The sequence below is a fragment of the Balaenoptera physalus genome (genome assembly GCF_965194825.1).
Source record: "Balaenoptera physalus genome assembly, chromosome: 4".
Classification (NCBI taxonomy): domain Eukaryota; kingdom Metazoa; phylum Chordata; class Mammalia; order Artiodactyla; family Balaenopteridae; genus Balaenoptera; species Balaenoptera physalus.
This window is the reverse complement of record NC_138891.1, coordinates 91271810-91290617: the sequence shown is the minus strand read 5'-3', so window position 1 is coordinate 91290617 and position 18808 is coordinate 91271810. Positions and strand designations below refer to the sequence as shown.

General features: G+C 39.0%; 1 protein-coding gene, 1 long non-coding RNA gene and 1 pseudogene across 9 annotated transcripts in view; 2 read left to right on the top strand and 1 right to left on the bottom strand.

Moving 5' to 3' along the window:
* CD47 (CD47 molecule) overlaps positions 1–18808 on the bottom strand; it is a 53042-nt gene that overhangs the window by 15437 nt on the left and 18797 nt on the right. For all 7 annotated transcript variants that reach the window (XM_082460562.1, XM_082460563.1, XM_082460557.1 and 4 more), the window contains exon 3: positions 13891–13980. In XM_082460562.1, coding sequence (XP_082316688.1) covers positions 13891–13980 — 90 coding nt within the window. The remainder of the gene's footprint in view (positions 1–13890; positions 13981–18808) is intronic.
* On the top strand, positions 12774–13972 carry LOC309660151. The gene is made up of 2 exons (XR_014263210.1): positions 12774–12869; positions 13198–13972. It is a non-coding gene; the product is annotated as an uncharacterized lncRNA (long non-coding RNA).
* LOC309660096 (mitochondrial intermembrane space import and assembly protein 40 pseudogene) lies at positions 13987–18525 on the top strand (annotated as a pseudogene). Its single transcript has one exon. The product of its transcript is annotated as a mitochondrial intermembrane space import and assembly protein 40 pseudogene (transcript).

Genomic DNA, 18808 nt, shown 5'->3' with positions numbered 1-18808 from the left:
TTTTCATGATTGACAGCTCATTTGTTTTCAGTGATGAATAATATTCCATTGTCCGGATGTACCACACAGTGTATCCATTATCCTACTGAAGAATATCTTGGTTGCTTCCAAGTTTTGGCAATGATGAAGAAAGCAGCTATAAACATCCATGTGTAGGTTTCTGTGTGGGCTTAAGTTTTCAACTCCATTTGGGTAAATACCAAGGAGCACAATTACTGGATCATACGGAAAGAGTACATTTAGTTTTACATGAAACCACCAAACTGTATTCCAAAGTGGCTGTACCATTTTGCATTCCCACCAGCAGTGTATGAGAGTTCCTGTTGCTCCACATTCTTACCAACATTGGGTGTGGTTGGTACTTACAGTTTTAACAGATACTTATAAACTTAGTGCTGCCTGACACGGGAATACCAAATATATGGGGAGACAATGTCAAGTCTTTTCAAAAAATTAGGAATTCTAAAAGTTTCCCTTTTATACCGTCTATAAAGTAATGAAATCTAGCCAGCTACTTCTCAGAGATGAGATAGGTTGTTCATTCATTTGCTCTATAAATATTTACTGTGTGCCTATCATGTACTGGGCCCGTTTTTTAGCCCAAGTCATATCAACCAAATTGAGGTAGGAGTAGAGGTTACTTTATTCAATAACAGTTGATCGAGCACCTACTATGTGACAATCACTATTCTAAGTGCTGACAGTGAACAAAGACAAGTACTTCTGCCTCAGTGCTCCTGACATTCTAATATGTGAATGAGTGTGTGTGTTGGTGGGGAATGTGTCATGGGAAGTGTTACTCCCAGATCTTCTCCTCCAGTTAAATAAAAGGTGTGGGTCTACCCTAGCCTAAGAAAGCCCTATTATGTATTTAATCTTTCAAATTCATGCGAACAGAGAAATGACATGTCCCTCTAGCCACCCGAAGAAATGTGGCTAATACTATGAATAGATACTCCATTAAGGCTTTCTTGTCTCCTTGTCACTGACATAAAGCACATAGGAGACAGAATTCAGGCTGTGGTAGAAGAAGTCTAGTGAAATTACCAGGCTCAACTTGGAGATCAAATAAAACTATCATCTTAGTTTTCATGACACCCAAAGATGGTATTCAATAAGCCCACATAGATCCACACAGGCTGAAGTCCACCTAACAAAACCCTAAAATCCATGAACTCAATGTCTGTTATAATGCATGACATTTAAATGATCCCTTAGTAAGTGATTAGTGAGTTAGTGGCAAACAGGAAGGTTAAACAGTGAGGTAAAATGCACATCAAGTAAGGAAAAAATCATAAAGGGAGACACGTTTGATTTTATTATTACAGGCTATTTCCTGATAACTCTCGGAAAGTAATTTTAGAATGTTTTTGGTTTCTGTTGAGCTGCACATCAATATTGCCTCCAATGCAGGATAAAGCACAACTCATAAGTTTTAAAATAAAATTACAATTTCAAATTTTTTATTAAATTAAATTAAAATTACTATTTTAAAAATATTTAACACACATTAAAAAAACAATGAAGGCTTTGTGAAACTGGTGCTGGATAAAAATGAATATTAATGCCAATAATAAACTGATAACTTGCCAGAAGGCGAGTAAAATAATTTTATAATGAACTCCATACACTATCCAACTTGTTTCGATGAAACAATTTTGCCAAAATGAAGACTGACTAGAAATCACATTCCCAGTCTACAGGACCCAGAAATAAAAGAGCCCAAGCTTTATGAAGCCTGGGCTTTGAAGTCCTTTGAATATAAAAGATAAAAGAAGAGGATGTCTAACACACTACCTTCCTTTCCTTGGTTCCAAACATTCCTGGTCTTGTGGATGGTGCCACACCTTCAGAATATATGCAGGAAGTTGGGACGTTTGAATTTGGAAAGGGTCAAAGGAATAGCAACTGTATTTCTACAAAAGAGTATATTGCTAAGCTATAGTTTTGTTCAGTTCCTTCCACAATAAAATCAGTGTATAAAAACACGATTTAATAACAGAGTTTGATAATTATGTGGACAGGACCAAGGGAAAGCAATGGGAGTCCAAGATTATTTAATAGAATTCTTTGTAATAATATCTATCATGATGATATTTTACCTTTGTGGATAGAAATTTCCTGGTGCAGTTAATATATGTCTTTACTTCGGTCAGAATGATTTTTCTAATCTACAAAGAAATCCTGTTCCATTACTTCTTTTAAATGTGCTTTTGTGGCCTAATCACTTTCAATATTAAGCTAGTCCTCAAGATTGCACTCAAGGACTTAGTAGGATCTCAGGCTGTTGTGATGGAGAATTTTTTTCCTTGAATTTTCCAACAATGATTTCTATAGAGACCCCTAACCAATTGCTATAGAGACCCCTGAGCAGTAACCAAAATCCTTGTGGAAGGAATAATCTTGAGTGGGGACTAGAAAGTTAGCAAACGAAATGAAAGATGCCTAGAATGCACAAATTTGAAATAAACTACAGCTGTCCTCTCCTTGCCCGGTTCCGACATGCATGAATTTCAGTTACCATCATTTAGTTAAATAACACAAGTCCCCCCAAACCAGAGTTCAAATTTCAGCTACCACAATATATTAACTGAGTAACTGCGTAAAGTGTAAACTTCTCTGATATCTCTTCAATTCACAAATCACTACATAAGTAACAGATGTGCATCATGATCAGTGACCAATCATGTTACCCTTTTCGAAGACTGCTGGTGACTGGTCACTGCACGTCTGTCATTCAATTCACGCACAGACAGCAAAGCATATGTTGTGTTACCTCCTGTCTCCCAGTTATAAGCCACTGCAACATTTTACAATGGATAATCAAAAGAGGACACTGGGCAATAAAGGTGAGGGAGCAAAGAAACGAGATGTGATAATGCTGGAAGCGAAATTCGAATAGAAGGTAACTGGAGTTACAGAATAGCTGACTGTGGAATGTCAACACTACTGCCATTCAAAGAGAGTCTAGATATGCAGCCAGAAGAACTTAGTAAAAGTGAACTTATTGGCACACATGAGGACAATGAGGCGGCTGTGACAAAGAATGAAGATGTCCCAGAGGACGTGACTCTGGCAGAAAAACTTCACATGAAAGGAATTCTTTGAGATGGATAGTTCATGACATTAAAAGTGATGGAAGCTGATTCGATCTTAGAAAGGAGTATGACAATTCACCAGGGCACAGACAAGATGCTTGCTCTGTATTCAGTTATATGAGAAGAAGAGGCAAGCATTTTTCAAACTACTCTTGATAAAATTCTTCAATTCTCAATGTTTTTTATGTTTTAATTTATCAGGTACTAAATAATAGTTCTACTATTTTTTTCATTTCCTAATACATTTATTACTGACAGTAAGAGAGGTTTTAATGTTTTGACAAAAAATTTAAAGGTCATGGAACTATAGTAAATTTTGGCATTTATTATTAGATTGCTTTGCAGAGTTTCAGCTTATATGGTCATGTTTATAGTCCCGCAGTTCTGTGTAAAGCGGGGATTCACTGAGTAATACAACAGTTCTAAAGAAGAAAAAATAAGAATAGATACTCCTATCTCAAAGAATTTCAACATGTTATCCAGTTTTTTTTTTAAACATCTTTATTGGAGTATAATTGCTTTACAGTGTTGTGTTAGTTTCTGCTGTATAACAAAGTGAATCAGTTATATGTATACATATATCCCCATATCCCCTCCCTCTTGCGTCTCCCTCCCATCCTCCCTATTCCGCCCCTCTAGGTGGTCTCAAAGCACCGAGCTGATCTCCCTGTGCTATGCAGCTGCTTCCCACTAGCTATCAATCTTATATTTGGTAGTGTATATATGTCCATGCCACTCTCTCACTTCGTCCCAGCTTACCCTTCCCCTTCCCCGATGTTATCCAGTTCTTGATATGGAGTTGAAACTTAATCCTATAAAAACTACAGGTCTTGATGGGCAGCAATTGAAATCATTCATCAAACATCTAAATGATAGAAAATACCTGTTATATTGTCAAAGAGTAAGGAAGGATAAGCCTGAAAATCAGCCAGGAACATAATTGTCAGTGCAGTGGAAAACTGAGTTGGTACAGTTTACAGAACAAAAACAAAATACCTGAAATGCAATACTATTAAGAAAATTGTTACTTTGGTTAAGGCTCAGTGTTTGATTCTAGGATTCTCTGAGCTGTTTGCTAAGCATAAGATTCTGCTTAAAAGCTTGTAAGTTAAAGCTAAAGGCAAAGGTATTTAGGAACATTTTCCTGTGAGAGACCTTTGTCTTCAAAATGTGGTCTAAGGCTCACCACATTTGGGGAGCCCTTGGCTTGGCTTCCAGAGTTTAGAAGTCTTCTCAAGGCTTCTTTCTCAGTAGGATCGATGGCATCCTGAGATACAGTTCAAGATACAGTTCTGGTATAAAGAAACTCTTTCTCCTAAAAGTGAAAGCATAATCTGCTGTCTTTACTGGATGTTTAGCTGACAGAAGGTTTGGTTTTATCTTGGATCACCAAAAAGAATGACGCTCAGAGCTAGAAAAACCAGAGAGAAAACCCCTGTGGTCAAGTACAGAAAAAGTTAAAAGGAACTAGAAATTTAGAAAGTCATGGGTCTGAGTTACTATTAATACTTTAGAGCGTGTAATATTCTGCACTCTAAAAAATGCAAAACCAAGCAGTAAGCGGGGAAAAAGGGGGCTTTCCTGTTGGTGGAATCCCCAGGCCATAAACAGGAGGCCTCCTACAAAGAGTACCAAGGGAGAAGTAGATTTAGATTCATGTCTCTCCTGAAGATGTGACAGAAGGCACAGAGCAGTGCTACAAAGCCAGGGGCAATTTACATTTCACTTCTACATCTCTAGCATACCACCCAGTGCCTAGTAATCAGTAGGTACCCTGTCAAAAGACATTTATTGAATAAATAAAGTGGGTCCACATTCTACTCTATAAATAACAGTTTCTTTTACTCAGTGTGTATATCCAGATATAGGTTCACCCTTCTTGGGAAAAGAAGAAAAAAACACATTCGAAATAACTTCAAGACAGGGAGGCACTATAATGTAGTGGTAAATAGCACTGTTTCAAATCCCAGTACTACCAAGAAACAGTTGGGGGATGGTGGGCAAATTGCCTCACCAATCTGTGCCTCTGCTTCTTGTCTATAAAATGCGAATGATAACAACAGTATCTATCCCCATAGAGTTCCTGAAAGAAGTAAATGTGATTTCAGATGTAGAGTACTTTGCATAGTGCCTATCACACAAAGCAAGAGCTCTACAAATATTTAGGTACTATTATCAAAAACACCTTTAAATGTGAGCGCAGGCTGGGTGAATCAAGTATATAGGTACCTCCTACACACACACACACACACACACACACACACACACACACACTACATTTACTCAAGTATATAGGTACCTCCTACACACACACACACACACACACACACACACACACACTACATTTACTTGTTCTAAGATGAGCCTAATTAAAAAATTGCCACTATGTGGACATATATACACTACCAAATGTAAAATAGATGGCTAGTGGGAAGCAGCCGCATAGCACAGGGAGATCAGCTCCGTGCTTTGTGACCACCTAGAGGGGTGGGATAGGGAGGATGGGAGGGAGATGCAAGAGGGAGGGGATAAGGGGATATATGTTTAGGTATAGCTGATTCACTTTGTTATACAGCAGAAACTATCACACCATTGTAAAGCAATTATACTCCAATAGAGAGGTTAAAAAAATTATTTACAAAAAAAAAATTGCCACTAAAATATTTTTTTAGGTTTATGATCACATTCCTTAAAATATGATCAATAGAAGGGAATTCCCTGCTGGTCCAGTGTTTAGGACTCCGTGCTTCCACTGCAGGGGGCACGGGTTTGATCCCAGGTCAGGGAACTAAGATCCCACAAGGCACGGCCCCCCAAAAAATATGACCAATAGAATAAATATAAAAGAGAACATTTACCCTTACTAACACAAAAATGAAAATTAAGATGATGTTTTTTTAACCATCGAATTACCAAAGATTTTAGAATTATAATGATGTCAAGCTTGTGAGGTGAAAGACAGGTAGTCTCACCTGCAGTAGTAACTGATACAATGGTGCTGGAAAACATGTTGGCAATGTGTATCATGAGCCTTAAAATACCTTCTCTGCCATTTCTAGTGTTACATACCTTTAGTCTGTACTAAAGGTATGTAACACTAGATACTTTCATAGTATCAAGAAAACTTGGAAATATCCTTAATATCCATCAGGATGAGAGTTAAGTAAATTATAGTACATCCATAAAAGTAGAGCACAGGCAACTACAAAAAGATTTCTGAAAATACGGGAGGCAAATCAGCATTTACAAGTATGTAAGCTATATGAGTCCATTTATGGTTTTTCCTTTTTCAAGAAAAAAGACAGAAAGGGGAGCAGGAAATTCACTAGAATACCTCAATAGTTTATTTCCAGGCTGTGAGACTCTAGATGATTTTTGTTTTTTCTCTAGACTTCCTATGTTGTATAGGTATCCTAAAGTGATATGTATTACTTTTTTAAGTCAGAAAAACAATGGTAAAGCTTATTTTGTAAGAATATGGCTGATAGTAAATACACTCTTGGGTCAGTCCACTAAAAATAATATGTTACTAATGGTAATGTCATGATCAGCACAGTCCAATCAATCCAAATGCAACAAATCACACTTCAGTGAAATGATTTCATGATCTTAGAAAAAGGCTATTGCCTATTTAAATCATACGACATAGGCCTTAAGGCCTGAGTCTGCCAATAGGGTTAAAGGCTTTCCTTAACATCAGTAGATGAGGTCTTGGTGCTATACCAGTCTTTTTCTTGATATAAAAGACTTACTGAAATTCTAAGAAAATTTCCACAAGAATTTTAGACACTGTTTTGAAAGTAAGAGTTGTGAAATATCTTGACAGTTGTCTCCCTTAGCCCTTTCTTCCTCTTTTTTCCCCTTTTAGACAAAAGTTGAGAACAGATTTGAAATCACAAAGCATTTCCAGAGTGCCATACATTGAAAAGAGTCCTTAGAATACATAATCAGTCATCTCCCTTCCATTTTTATGTATCACTTTAGATACACACGACTTAAACTTCTGAGTAAAATTCATGAAATATATAATAGGTCAATCCATTACAATATTTCACTAGCTTTCATTTTATAAAGGTTGCACTAGTGAATAAAATAAATAAATGAAATCAGCCATTAATTACTCCTTGCCTTATATAAATGTTTACTGGCCTTCAATGACTATTTCAGTGTGCTATAGGGAGATGAGAAATAAATCTTACATTTTAAAAGTTTAAAAGTTTTGGGACTTCCCTGGCACTGTGGTTAAAAATCTGCCTGCCAATGCAGGGGACACGGGTTTGAGCCCTGGTCCGGGAAGATCCCACGTGCCGAGGAGCAACTAAGCCCGTGCACCACAACTACTGAGCCTGTGCTTTAGAGCCCGTGAGCCACAACTATTGAGCCCATGTGCCACAACTACTGAAGCCTGTGCACCTAGAGCCCGTGCTCCACAACAAGAGAAGCCACCGCAATGAGAAGCCTGTGCACTGCAACAAAGAGTAGCCCCCACTCACCGCAACTAGAGAAAGCCTGCACGCAGCAACGAAGACCCAACACAGCCAATAAACAAACAAACAAACAAATAAATAAATGAAGTTTAAAAGTTTAGACTACTGAAAGTACTCCAGTTTCATTCTTTTCCATATACCTGTCCAGTTTTACCAACACCATTTATTGAAGAGAGACTGTCTTTCCCCCACTGTATAGTCTTGACTCCTTTATTGTAAATTAGTTGACCATAAGTATGTGGGTTTCTTTCTGGGCTCTCTATTCTGTTCCATTGATCTGTGTGTCTGTTTTTGTGCCAGTAACATACAGTTTTGATTACTAAAGCTTTGTGGTAGAGTTTGAAATCAAAGAGAGTGATAACCTGCAGCTTTGTTCTTCTTTCTTAAGATTGCTTATACAGGGTCTTTTGTGTTTCCATGAAAATTTTAGGATTATGTGTTCCAGTTCTTTAAAAAATGCCATTGGTATTTTGATAGGGATTCATTAAATGTGTAGATTGCTTTGGGTAGTATGGACATTTTAACGATATTAATTCTTTCAATCTATGAGCACAGAATATCTTTCCATTTGTCTGTGTTGTCTTCAATTTCTTTCATCAGTGTCTTATAGTTTTCAGAGTATAGGTCTTTCACCTCCTTGGTTAAATTTATTATTTTTTGATGCAATTGTAAATGGGATTGCTTTCTTAATTTCTCTTTCTGATAGTTCATTCTTAATATATAGATATACAACAGATTTCTGTATATTGATTTTGTATGCTACCACTTACTGAATTCATTTACCAGTTCTAACATTTTTTCCATGGAGTCTTTAGGCTTTTCTATATTTAGCATCATGTTATATGTAAATATGACAGTTTTACTTTTTCCTTTCCAATTTGGATGCCTTTTATCTCTTTTCTTGTCTGATTGCTGTGGCTAGGACTTCCTATACAATGTTGAATAAAAGTGGTGAGAGTGGGCATCCTGTCTTGTTTCTGACCTTAGAGGAAAAGCCTTCAGTTTTTCTCCATTGAATATGATGTTAGCTGTGGGTTTGTTATATGTGGCCTTTATTATCTTGGGTACACCCACTTTGTTGAGTGTTTATCATAAATGGATGTTGGATTTTGTCAACTGCTCTTTCTGTATCAATTGAGATAATCAAATGATATTTTTCTTTTGTCTTGCTAATGTGGTGTATCATGTTAAATTAATTTGTGGATATTGAACCATCCTTGCGTTCCTGGGATAAATCCCAGGTGATTGTGGCCTATGATCCTTTTCATGTACTGCTGAATTCATTTTGCTGGTATTTTGTCAAGGATTTTTACATCTATGTTCATCAGGGATATTGTCCTGTATTTTTTTTTTTTTTCCTAGTGTCTTTGACTGGTTTTAGTATCAGGGTAAATCTGGCCTCACAGAACAAATTTGAGGGTATTCCTCCTTCTATTTTTTTGGAATAGCTTGAGAAGGATAGGTAATAACACTTCTTTAAATGTTTAGTAGATTTACCTGTGAAACTATCTGCTCCCAGACTTTTGTCTGTTCAGAGTTTTTTGATTACTAATTCAACTTCACTTCCAGTAATTGGACTGCTCAGATTTTCTCTCTCTTCCTGATTCAGTCTTGGAAGATTGAGTGTTTTTAAGAATTTATGTATCACTTCTAAGGTTGTCTAATTTGCTGGTGTATAACTGTTAGTAATAATCTCTTATGATCCTTTGTATTTTTGTGGTGTCAATTGTAACTTTTCTTTCATTTCTTATTCTATTTATTTGGGCCCTTTCTCTTTTTTTCTTGAAGAGTCTGGCTTAAAGGTTCATAAATTTTATCTTTTCAAAAAGCCAGCTCTTAGTTTCACTGATCTTTTTTTACTGTTTTTTTTTTAAGTCCTTTTATTCATTTATTTTTGCTCTGATCTTTACTATTTCCTTCTTTCTACTACTTTTGGGCTTTGATGGTTCCTCTTTTCTAGTTCCTTTAGGTGTAAGGTTATATTGTTTATTTGAGATTTTTCTTATTTCTTGATGTAGGCCTATATCACCATAAACTTCCCTCTTAGAACTGCTTTTGCTGCAATGCAAAGATTTTGGATCATTGTGTTTCCATTTTCATTTGTCCCAGGTATTTTTTAATTTCCTCTTTGATTTCTTCAGTGACCCAATGGTTGTTTAGTAGCATGTTGTTTAGCCTCCACTTGTTTGGGTTTTTTTCCATTTTTCTTCTTGTAACTGATTTCTAGTTTAATACTTTTGTGATAGGAAAAGATGCTTGATATGATTTCAATCTTTTTAAATTTACTGAGACTGGTTTTGTGGCTTAGCATGTGATCTATCTTGGAGAGTATTTCACGTGCACTTGAAAAGAGTATGTATTATGTTGGTTTTGAATGGAATGTTCTATATATGTCTATTAATTCCATCAAGTCTGATGTGTCATTTAAGGCCAATATTTTCTTATTAATTTTCTGTGTAGATGATCTATCCACTGATGTAAGTGGAGTATCAAAGTCCCCAGCTATTGTATTACTGTCAATTTTCCTATACTACTTGCTTTATATATTTAGGTGCTCCTTTGTTGAGTGCATAAATACTTATGAATGTTATATTCTCTTCTTGGATTGGTCCCTTTATCCTTACGTAACACCTTTTTTTTTTTTTGTCTTCTCTTAAAGTCTTTGTTTTAAAGTCTATTTTCCTTGATATGAGAACTGCTACCTCAGCTTTCTTTTTGTTTCCATTTGTAAGGAACATACTTTTCCATCCTTTCACTTTCAGTGCATGTATGTCTTTAGGTTTGAAGTGAATCTTTTGTAGGCAGCATGTAGATGCGTCTTGTTCTTGTGTCCATTCAGCCACCCTGTGTCTTTTGATTGGAGCATTTAGTCCATTTACATTGAAAGTGGTTATTGATAGGTATGCACATTTATTGTCATTTTGTTAATTGTTTTCTGGTTGTTTTTTAGTTCTTGTCTGTTCCTTTCGTCTTTTAGTTTCTTCCCTTGTGGTTTGATGATTTTCTTTAGCTTTGTGTTTCAGTTCCTTCCCCTTTACTTTTTGTGTAGCTTTTATAGGTTTTTGGTTTGTGGTTACCGTGAGGTTTATATACATGAACCTATATACACAGCAGATTGCTTTAAGCTGATAGTCACTTAAGTTCAAACACATTCTGAAAACTACATTTTTACTCCCCCCAACCATGTTTTATGTTTTTGATGTCATATTTACATCTTTCTATTTTGTATACACAAATAACACTTACTGTAGTTATACTTGATTTTACAACTTTTATCATTTAACATTCACTTTTTAAGTGACAATCCACTGCCTTTACTATATATTTGCCTTAGCAGTGAGAGTTTTCCTTTCATATACTTTCTTATCTCTAGTTATGACCTTGTCTTCTCCACTTAAAGAAGACCCTTTAACATTTATTGTAAGGCTGGTTTATGAACCAGCTTGTAAGGTGGTGATGAACTCTTAGTTTTTGCTTGTCTGGGAAATTCTTTCTCTCTCCTTCATTTCTGAATGACAACCTTGCCAGGTAGAATATTTTTGGTGGTAAGATTTTTCCTTTCAGCATTTTAAATACAGCATGTCATTCCCTTCTGGCCTGTAAAATTCCTGCTGAAAAATTGGCTGATAACATTATGGGAATTCCCACGATTGTGACTAGTGTTGCTTTTCTTTTGCTGCCTTTAAAACTATCTCTTATCTTTAACTTTTGTCATTTTAATCATGATATGTCTTGGTGTGGATCTCTTTGGGTTCATCTTTCTTGGGACTTTCTATGCTTCCTGGACCTGAATATCTCTTTCATCCCCCAGATCATGGAAGTTTTAGCCATTATTTCTTCAAATACATTTTCTGCCCCTTTCTCTCTCTCTCCTCCTTCTGGGACCCCTATAATGTGAACGTTAGTATGCATGATGTTGTCTCAAAAGTCCCTCAAACTATCCTCATTTTAAAAATTCTTTTTTTCTTTTTTTCTGTTCAGTTTGAGTGATTTCTAGTACTCTGTATTCCAGATCACTGATCTGTCCTTCTGTATCATCTAATCTATTGTTGATCCCCTCTAATGTATTTTTCACTTCAGTTATTGTATTCTTCAGTTCTGACGGATTCTTTTTTCTATTTTCTAACTCTTTGTTGAAGTTCTCACTGTGTTCATCCACTCTTCTCCAGAGTTCAGTAAGCATCTTTATGATCATTACCTTAAACTCTTTATCAGGTAGATTGCTTATCTCTGTTTCATTTAGCTCTTTTTCTGAGAGTTTCTCTTGTTCTTTCATTTGAAACATATTCCTCTGTCTCCTCATACTGCCTAATTCTCTGTTTATTTCTATGTATTAGGTAGGTCCATTACATCTCCCAATCTTAGAAAAGTGGCCTTATGTAGATGTCCTATGGGGCCCAGCAGCAAGCTTCCCTATGGCTACCAGAGCCAGACGCTCCAGGGGTATCCTCTATGTGGATAAAAGGGCTGTTTGTGCCCTTTTATTGTGTGTGAGGTCAACTCCTGTGGGCACACTGGTGGGCAGGATAGGCTCCCCAGCACTGTTGGCTGTGCAACCTGTCAGCATGCAACTGCTACAAGTCACATGATTGCTGGTAGGCTGTGCCAGCCCCCAGAGCTAATATGCTAGAGGGAGGCTTCCAATATGGTGCCCACCAGTGCAGGTGTCAGAGTGGTAGAACGAGATCACAAAAATGGCTGCCACTAGCATCTCACTTCTGGGGGGAATCCCAGCTGCCTCCTGTCTCTCAGTGAGGCTCTCCAAGATAAGCAAGTGGGTCTGACTCAGACACCTGTCAAACTGCTGCCTCTATGCTGGGACTTGGAGCAAGTAAGTTTCTGTGCACACCCTTTAAGAGCAAAGTCTTGGTACCCTACAGCCCTCTGGCTCTCCCAAACATAAGTCCCACAGGTATTCAAAGTCAGACGTTTTGGGCACTTGTATTCATGGTTTAGGACCCCCAGGATGGGGAGCTGGATGTGGGGCTTGACCCCTCAGTCCTCGGGGAGGATCTCCATTGTTGATTTTCCTCCTACTTAAGGACCCTTAAGTGTGGGTCCTGACAAGACCACACCTCTTCCCCTCCTACTCATCTTGTTGTGGTTTCCTCTTTATATCTTTAATTGTAGAGTACCTTCTCTCTTAGTCTTTAGGTCATTCTCAGAGACAGTTGCTCTGTAAGTAGTTGTAACTTTGGTGTACTGTGGGAGCAGGTAAGCTCAGGGGCTTCCTACTCCGCCATCTTGATCACTCCTTCTACGTCATCCTATCTTGTCAACACCAGTGTAGGCTGTAACCATATCTTTTTTTTTAAATTATTATTATTATTTTTAACTTTTGGATTTATTTATTTATTTTTGGCTGTGTTGGGTCTTCGTTTCTGTGCGAGGGCTTTCTCTAGTTGCGGCAAGCGGGGGCCACTCTTCATCGCCGTGCGCGGGCCTCTCATTATCGCGGCCTCTCGTTGCGGAGCACAGGCTCCAGACGCGCAGGCTCAGTAATTGTGGCTCACGGGCCTAGTTGCTCCGCGGCATGTGGGATCTTCCCAGACCAGGGCTCGAACCCGTGTGCCCTGCATTGGCAGGCAGATTCTCAACCACTGCGCCACCAGGGAAGCCCTGTAACCATATCTTTACCAAAGAAAATACTGTACATGTAAATGCTATGTAAACATTAAAACCAGTTGAGTCAAAGGTATTGTTATTATCAGGATTCCCAATGTTCATTCTTAAGAAGTTAAGGGAAAAAAAAAACCTTCTTAGGAATTAAAAGTGAAATGAGGGCTTCCCTGGTGGCACAGTGGTTGAGAATCTGCCTGCCAATGCAGGGGACACGGGTTCGAGCCCTGGTCTGGGAAGATCCCACATGCCGCGGAGCAACTAGGCCCGTGAGCCACAACTACTGAGCCTGCGTGTCTGTAGCCTGTGCTCCGCAACAAGAAAGGCTGCGATAGTGAGAGGCCCGCGCACCGCGATGAAGAGTGGCCCCCACTTGCCGCAACTAGAGAAAGCCCTCGCACAGAAACTAAGACCCAACACAGCCAAAAGTAAATAAATAAATAAATAAATAAATAAGTAAATTAAAAAAAGGAGTTCCTTAAAAAAAAAAAAAGTGAAATGAAGCAAAGTATGAAGGACAATATAGACTTCAAGGAGAATATTAATATTGACTGTATATTCTTATTTACCACGTTATCATGCTTGCTAATATAATTTGGTTAAATAAAATATTTCACCAGCATTGCCTGCCAGAAATAACAATTTAACCACTAAAACATAAATGAAAAATAGAAATAAGTACTTACTCACAACACCAAACTGTCCCCAGAATAGAAGTATAGCCAAAATTGGGAAAATAACAGTGAGGATATTTTCATTTGGAGAAAACCATGAAACTGGGAAAAGAGAAAACAAAAATCACAATTAACATTTACTATAATCACTGTAACTCCTGGCCATGAATAGTGAACAATATATTTTATTGTGGAGATGGAAAATAAAAACAATTAATTAAAACTTTGGCCTTAAAATAAGTAACAAATTATACATATAATTTAGCTTATACAGCAAATTTTACTTATGAAACAAGAAACTAGTTCGTTAAGTGCTTTTCACCACATTTTCCCTAACCTATGACTTCTGGAAGGAGGTAATATGGTACAGGAGCTGAGAACAAGGTTCTGCAGCTACAGCGCCTGGCTTTGAAACCCAACCCTAACTTACAATCTCTGTGATCTTGGACAAAGTCTTAACACCTCTCTGTTCTTCAGTGTCCTCATTGTTACACAGGGACAACTGGACTGTTGTGATTGTTAACGAAGTTCATACATGAAAAGGGCCTAAAACAAATCTTGGCACTTACCAAGTGCTCAGTAAACATTAACTACAAATATTATTATGTGCTCCTACAGTGAACACCTGTAGGTGTAACATGCCAAGAATTTACCTTAAACCAACAATGAAGTCTTTCTGTAAAGACTTATTCAGGGTATCAAAGTGAGGTAGTTGTACAACTGAGTACCTTCACCTTACTCTGACTAAAACCAAGACAGATGTGAGCCCTAGCTTTTCTCAAACTTACTCTGGAATAGAAGACGTATTTATGAATAATTAGGCTTCAGATGATTGTTTACATTTAAAGTAACATGAGGGGCTTTAGGTATTAAGCGGTTTACAAGTTACCTAGAGAATGATAATATGAAATGATATGTTCTATATAAAGGAAATTGTGATTTTAAGTCTTCAAAAAGATTTGTTGAGAACTTTTGAAAAATTAAGTTTAATTGCATCTTATCAACTCTTAAGACGATAATTTTACCTGTGAAATTTCCTCTCTAACAACAAAGCCAAGTAAATGCACTGAAAGCATTTCAAAGTTTGCCTGTAAAGAGGGAATATGCTGTGCACATTTTCAAATCTTCCACTGCTCTGCCTCTGTATCAGCATGCAAGAAAACTTGTGGGCTTTCACACAGTAATACTAGCCATGCATTTCTTGTGTTAGCTTACAATGTTAAGCTCTGGTAAATGTTCACAACAATCCACAGAATATAACATTATGAATTCTATCTCACAGATATTAACTTTCCATCATCTAGCATTTTGCGCTACACATAGTAGAGACTCAATTGGTTTGTTGCTGAACGTTCCAATAGTCAAAAAATAGTGAGTGGGCTTCCCTGGTGGCGCAGTGGTTAAGAATCTGCCTGCCAATGCAGGGGACACGGGTTCGAGCCCTGGTCTGGGAGGATCCCACATGCCGCGGAGCAACTAAGCCCGTGAGCCACAACTACTGAGCCTGCGCGTCTGGAGCCTGTGCTCCGCAACAAGAGAGGCCGCGATAGTGAGAGGCCCGCGCACCGCGATGAAGAGTGGCCCCCGCTTGCCGCAACTGGAGGAAGCCCTCGCACAGAAACGAAGACCCAACACAGCCAAAAATAAAATAAATAAATAAGTTAATTAAAAAAAAAAAATAGTGAGTGAATGAAAGACAGTTTTTTGGGGTGGGGGGGTGGATGCTCTCATGGTTGCAGATCTCTACTAAGAGACAGATGTTTTCAGATACTCTGAATTAATACCTTAATTTCCAACTGAATTACTGAGCATCTTCCTATACTAAAGAAAACCCATTTCAATTCAGTCTAAAATCCTACCAGGAAAAACCTTCATGAATTATCTTTAGTTTTTCATATCTAATGCCCAAGGGATTTGGTAAAAGCTCAATGATCTAATTACTATTCTTAACCTATTTTTCTCTACTTGCTTTATGATTTTTTTTGAGTTGTGTACGTTAACTCCTCAAATCCTCACAACTATTACATGCCTCCTTATCATTGAGGAAACTGAGGCCTAGAGAATTAAGGGTCTTAAGTATCTTAAATCTTCATGTCCCAAACTGACTCCTGACACTCCTCCCCCTACTCCTTCAGCAAACCTACCCTCTCAGTTTTCCCCATTTCAGTAGTGGTGACCCCATTTCTCCAGTTGCTCAAGCTAAAAACCTTGGAGTCATCCTTGACTCCTTGACTTCTCTCACACCTCACTTCTGGCCTGACACTAAATCCTGTGGTTGCTACCTTCAAGATACAGCCAGAATCTGATCTCGTGTTCAAGATGGGTTGACAATGAAATGTTCTTTCTTCACTGGCCTCCCTCCTTACACAACAGAACAATCTTCAACAGTCTTAGCATACATTAATAGAAATCTACCAGTGAAAATAAGAAGTGTGTTTGACCTGGTCTGACCACTCATTTTTCACTTATTACACAAACATTTATTAAAAGCCCACCATGGGTAGGGTACTCTTCTAGGTACCTGCGATCTAGCAGTGAATAAGCCAGGTGGGGCTATGGGCTTGAGGAGGGGGAGGGGCTGAAGAACAGACTCTTGTGGGTAGTAAGGCCTCATGGGGAGAGGAACTGGCTCTGAGCCTTGGACTGGAAAGAGCCTGCCATGTGAGGACGGTGGAGAAGATATGCCAAAGGAACAGCAAGTTGGAGCAACTGAATGATGGCCAGTGTAACTAGAATTTAATGATACAAGATGAGACGGAAAGAGATTGCTGGGATTAAGAACTCTCTAATTACCTGTTACCTCTCTCTAATTTGTTAAGGTGGGAAAAGTCTGCTAAGCTTGTTAAGAAAGTTTGGATTTTATTCTATAAGCAATGAAAAGTGATCGGAAACCTTCAAGTAGGGAAGAAAAGTGACCTGATTTATTTAAAATCTTCTTTGGCAGCCTTGAAGGGAATGGATTATAGAGAAGCAGGACCTACCAGAAAGTTAATGCAGCCATCAGGCAGTAGCAGGAAGGGAGGACACGGCCCACAAATGCAGTCCTGAGTTCGGTTTTACTCATCAAATTTAAAGACATAACAGGGAATCGTCCCAAAGGAAAGTGACTAGAATAGGGGTGCTGAAACCATGAGCAATGGCTGAAGGAGCTGGGGAGTTTTACCTTAGAGAAGAATAAACTTGGAAGAGAAATACCATACCTCCTAGTGAGTGAGAAATTGCAGGGTTGCAAGTTTTAGCTTGACTTCAGGAAGAACTGGAACTGCCTGATAATAGACTAAAATCCTCTGGGCAGTAACAGTCCAGTCCTGTCATTCGCTTACATAAACATCTGAATGGGAGGGGGCGGGTCCGCGCGGGCCTCCAAGCAGCCCGCCCCGCAGCGGAGAGGTCGCAGCGAGAGGCCGCCCCCCAATGCCGCAATCGACGGAGGTCGGAGCGCCGGGCTGCACCGTGGCCTACTGCCGGCGGGAAGGGAAGGATCGAATCATATTTGTGACCAAAGAAGACCATGATACTCCAAGCAACGCGGCGCTGGTGGCCGACGACCCCAGTGATCGGTACGAGGAGCACGGACTGATCCTGCCCCACGGAGACATCAGCTGGAACTGCCCGTGCCTTGGGGGCGTGGCCAGCGGCGCGTGTGGGGAACTGTTCAAGGCGGCCTTTTCCTGCTTCCACTGCAGCACAGAGGATGTCAAGGGGTCGGACTGTGTAGACCAGTTCCGGGCCATGCAGGAGTGCATGCAGAAGTACCCGGACCTCTATCCCCAGGAGGAGGAGGAGGAGGAGAAGCCAGCGGATCGATTAGAGGAAACGGCTGCCTCTGAGGCCACCACAACCAACAAAGAGGAGGGGGTCCAGCTAATGAAGGCCCAGGGCGCGCTGGGCTCCAGCCTCCTTCAGAGAGGATGAACCTCTCCAAGAAAGTGTCTCTCCCTCTGTTTTCTGTGCACTGTACTGTACAAAATAACTTACCGTGCTGATCAGGGGTCTTGGCCCCTTGACATAGACACTGAAAAATGGGTTGTATGTATGTGTGTCTCACATAAACTATCAGCGAATGTAGCTGCCACTTTTGAATTCTCTTCTCAGATTGTCCTGAATTTTGCCACTTTGAAATAACGTGCTGAATAATCTCAGCAACCAAAAATCATTATCTGGGAGTGTCTCTTGTGAGTGAGCTGATTTATTCTGATTCCTTGTATCCCTTTTAGTAGATTTTATACCTAGTTGGAAAGCGAAATAGAAACAAGACATCTTCCTTTAAAAATGCTGCAGCGGGGCCATTCCTTGTAGAAGAGGCGGGATGATCAGACCTTGAGTATTTGACGAAGCACTATGCTTCATTTCTGATATATTTTGGTTTCCAGTTTGCATTGAGCTCCAGGTTTTCTACATTTGGAAAACAGAGCTTTGTACCCTCTGAGTGACTGACTCCCTTTGTAAGTGAAGAGAAAGGCTGTTTTTTTCTGTTCTTGTTACTCCGAAAGCCCTGGTTTGGGGTCTGTGTTCACACTGGCTCTGTCTCAGCCTGTTCAGATGCAATGTTCTTGAGAGGTGGGGACCTAATCATTACCAAAGTAGCCCCCGAGAGAGGAAATGGTGTCAATTAAAAGGAAAGCATGATTTTTACCTGAAAGAAAATTTTTTTTGAATGACCAACTACCTGGGGTGTGATAGAATTAATTCAGGAATTACATGGGCAGATAGACTAGATGACTAATAGCTGACTCTATACCTCTATGCAGAAATAATAATAAAAGCTATTTCAAAGACAGAGGGTGGGATTATAGAACAAAAACTATTATTGTCTAAGTGATTCTTAACTGGAGCTTATCAGAATTACCTGGAGTTTATCCAAACGTCACATACTCTCCCCTTTCAGCTTCTACCCCAATAACTGTGTGTGTGTGTGTTTGTGTGTGTG